The sequence below is a fragment of the Rhagoletis zephyria genome, unplaced genomic scaffold, assembly GCF_001687245.7.
Source record: "Rhagoletis zephyria isolate East Lansing unplaced genomic scaffold, Rhagoletis_zephyria_1.1 Rzeph_scaffold_00670, whole genome shotgun sequence".
Classification (NCBI taxonomy): domain Eukaryota; kingdom Metazoa; phylum Arthropoda; class Insecta; order Diptera; family Tephritidae; genus Rhagoletis; species Rhagoletis zephyria.
The window spans coordinates 201,477-202,297 of NW_016157754.1; the positions used below are offsets into that span (position 1 = coordinate 201,477).

Sequence of the window (821 nt, forward strand, 5' to 3'; positions counted from 1 at the left end):
CATTCTTCTCAAAGGTATTTTTGTTCCCCGAATTCAGAAGCACCGCATCAAGTACCGAAAACGCCTTTAGTAGTGCATCTCCCCGCCTGTTTGTGTGGACGCTACCCCATTCCACTGCCCATGCATTGAAGTCCCCTGCTATAACGTTCATTGTGGTGGTCCGGACTTCTTGAACCAAACTGTCTAGGATGTTCTCGTATTCATTTTGTGGGATACTTGGTGGTATGTAGCAGCTATAAAAGTTAAAACCGTCTACCTTCGCTCGTGTGTAGTAGCTTTTACCAAGCAGCGGCTTTTCTTGGAAAGCTTTTCCTCCGCATGTCCATATTGCAGCTTTGCCTGTGAGGTCCGATATCCATGCTCCACTGTCTATATTTTTATACTGCTCGCTGATTATTGCTATGTCCACCTTCTCCTCGTACACCGTTTGCCTGAGCAGCTCTTGCGCTGCTTCGCAGTGGTTGAGATTCAACTGCATGACTCTCATTTTCTTGATTTCTTGCACGCCTCCTGGTATAGCGGACACCTCCAACTACCTATCTGGTGCTCGGTGTTCTTTCTTCCCTGGTTTTTGCATGCTCTGCAGTGTGGCTTTTTGTCGCAGGCTTTCGCAGTGTCCATTTTCTCCACATTTTAGGCAGCATTGACTTCTGTCTTCCGCGTTTTTGCAGTCTCTCGCTATATGGCCATATTCCAGGCACCTGAAGCATTTTTTGGGGTTCGGTTTCTCCCTTACTCTGCACACAACCCATCCTATCTTTATTTTCTGCGCGTCAAGAAGTAATCTTGCCTCCTGCGCTGGGAGATTTACCACCGCGGTT

General features: G+C 47.5%; 1 protein-coding gene across 1 annotated transcript in view; it reads right to left on the reverse strand.

Annotated features, from left to right (window-relative positions):
* The window catches only part of LOC108360975 (putative nuclease HARBI1), a 7,383-nt gene extending 6,896 nt beyond the window's left edge, over positions 1-487 (reverse strand). The window contains exon 1 of the mRNA XM_017613484.1: positions 283-487. Coding sequence (XP_017468973.1) covers positions 283-487 — 205 coding nt within the window. The remainder of the gene's footprint in view (positions 1-282) is intronic.
* Between the last annotated feature and the right edge of the window lie 334 nt (positions 488-821).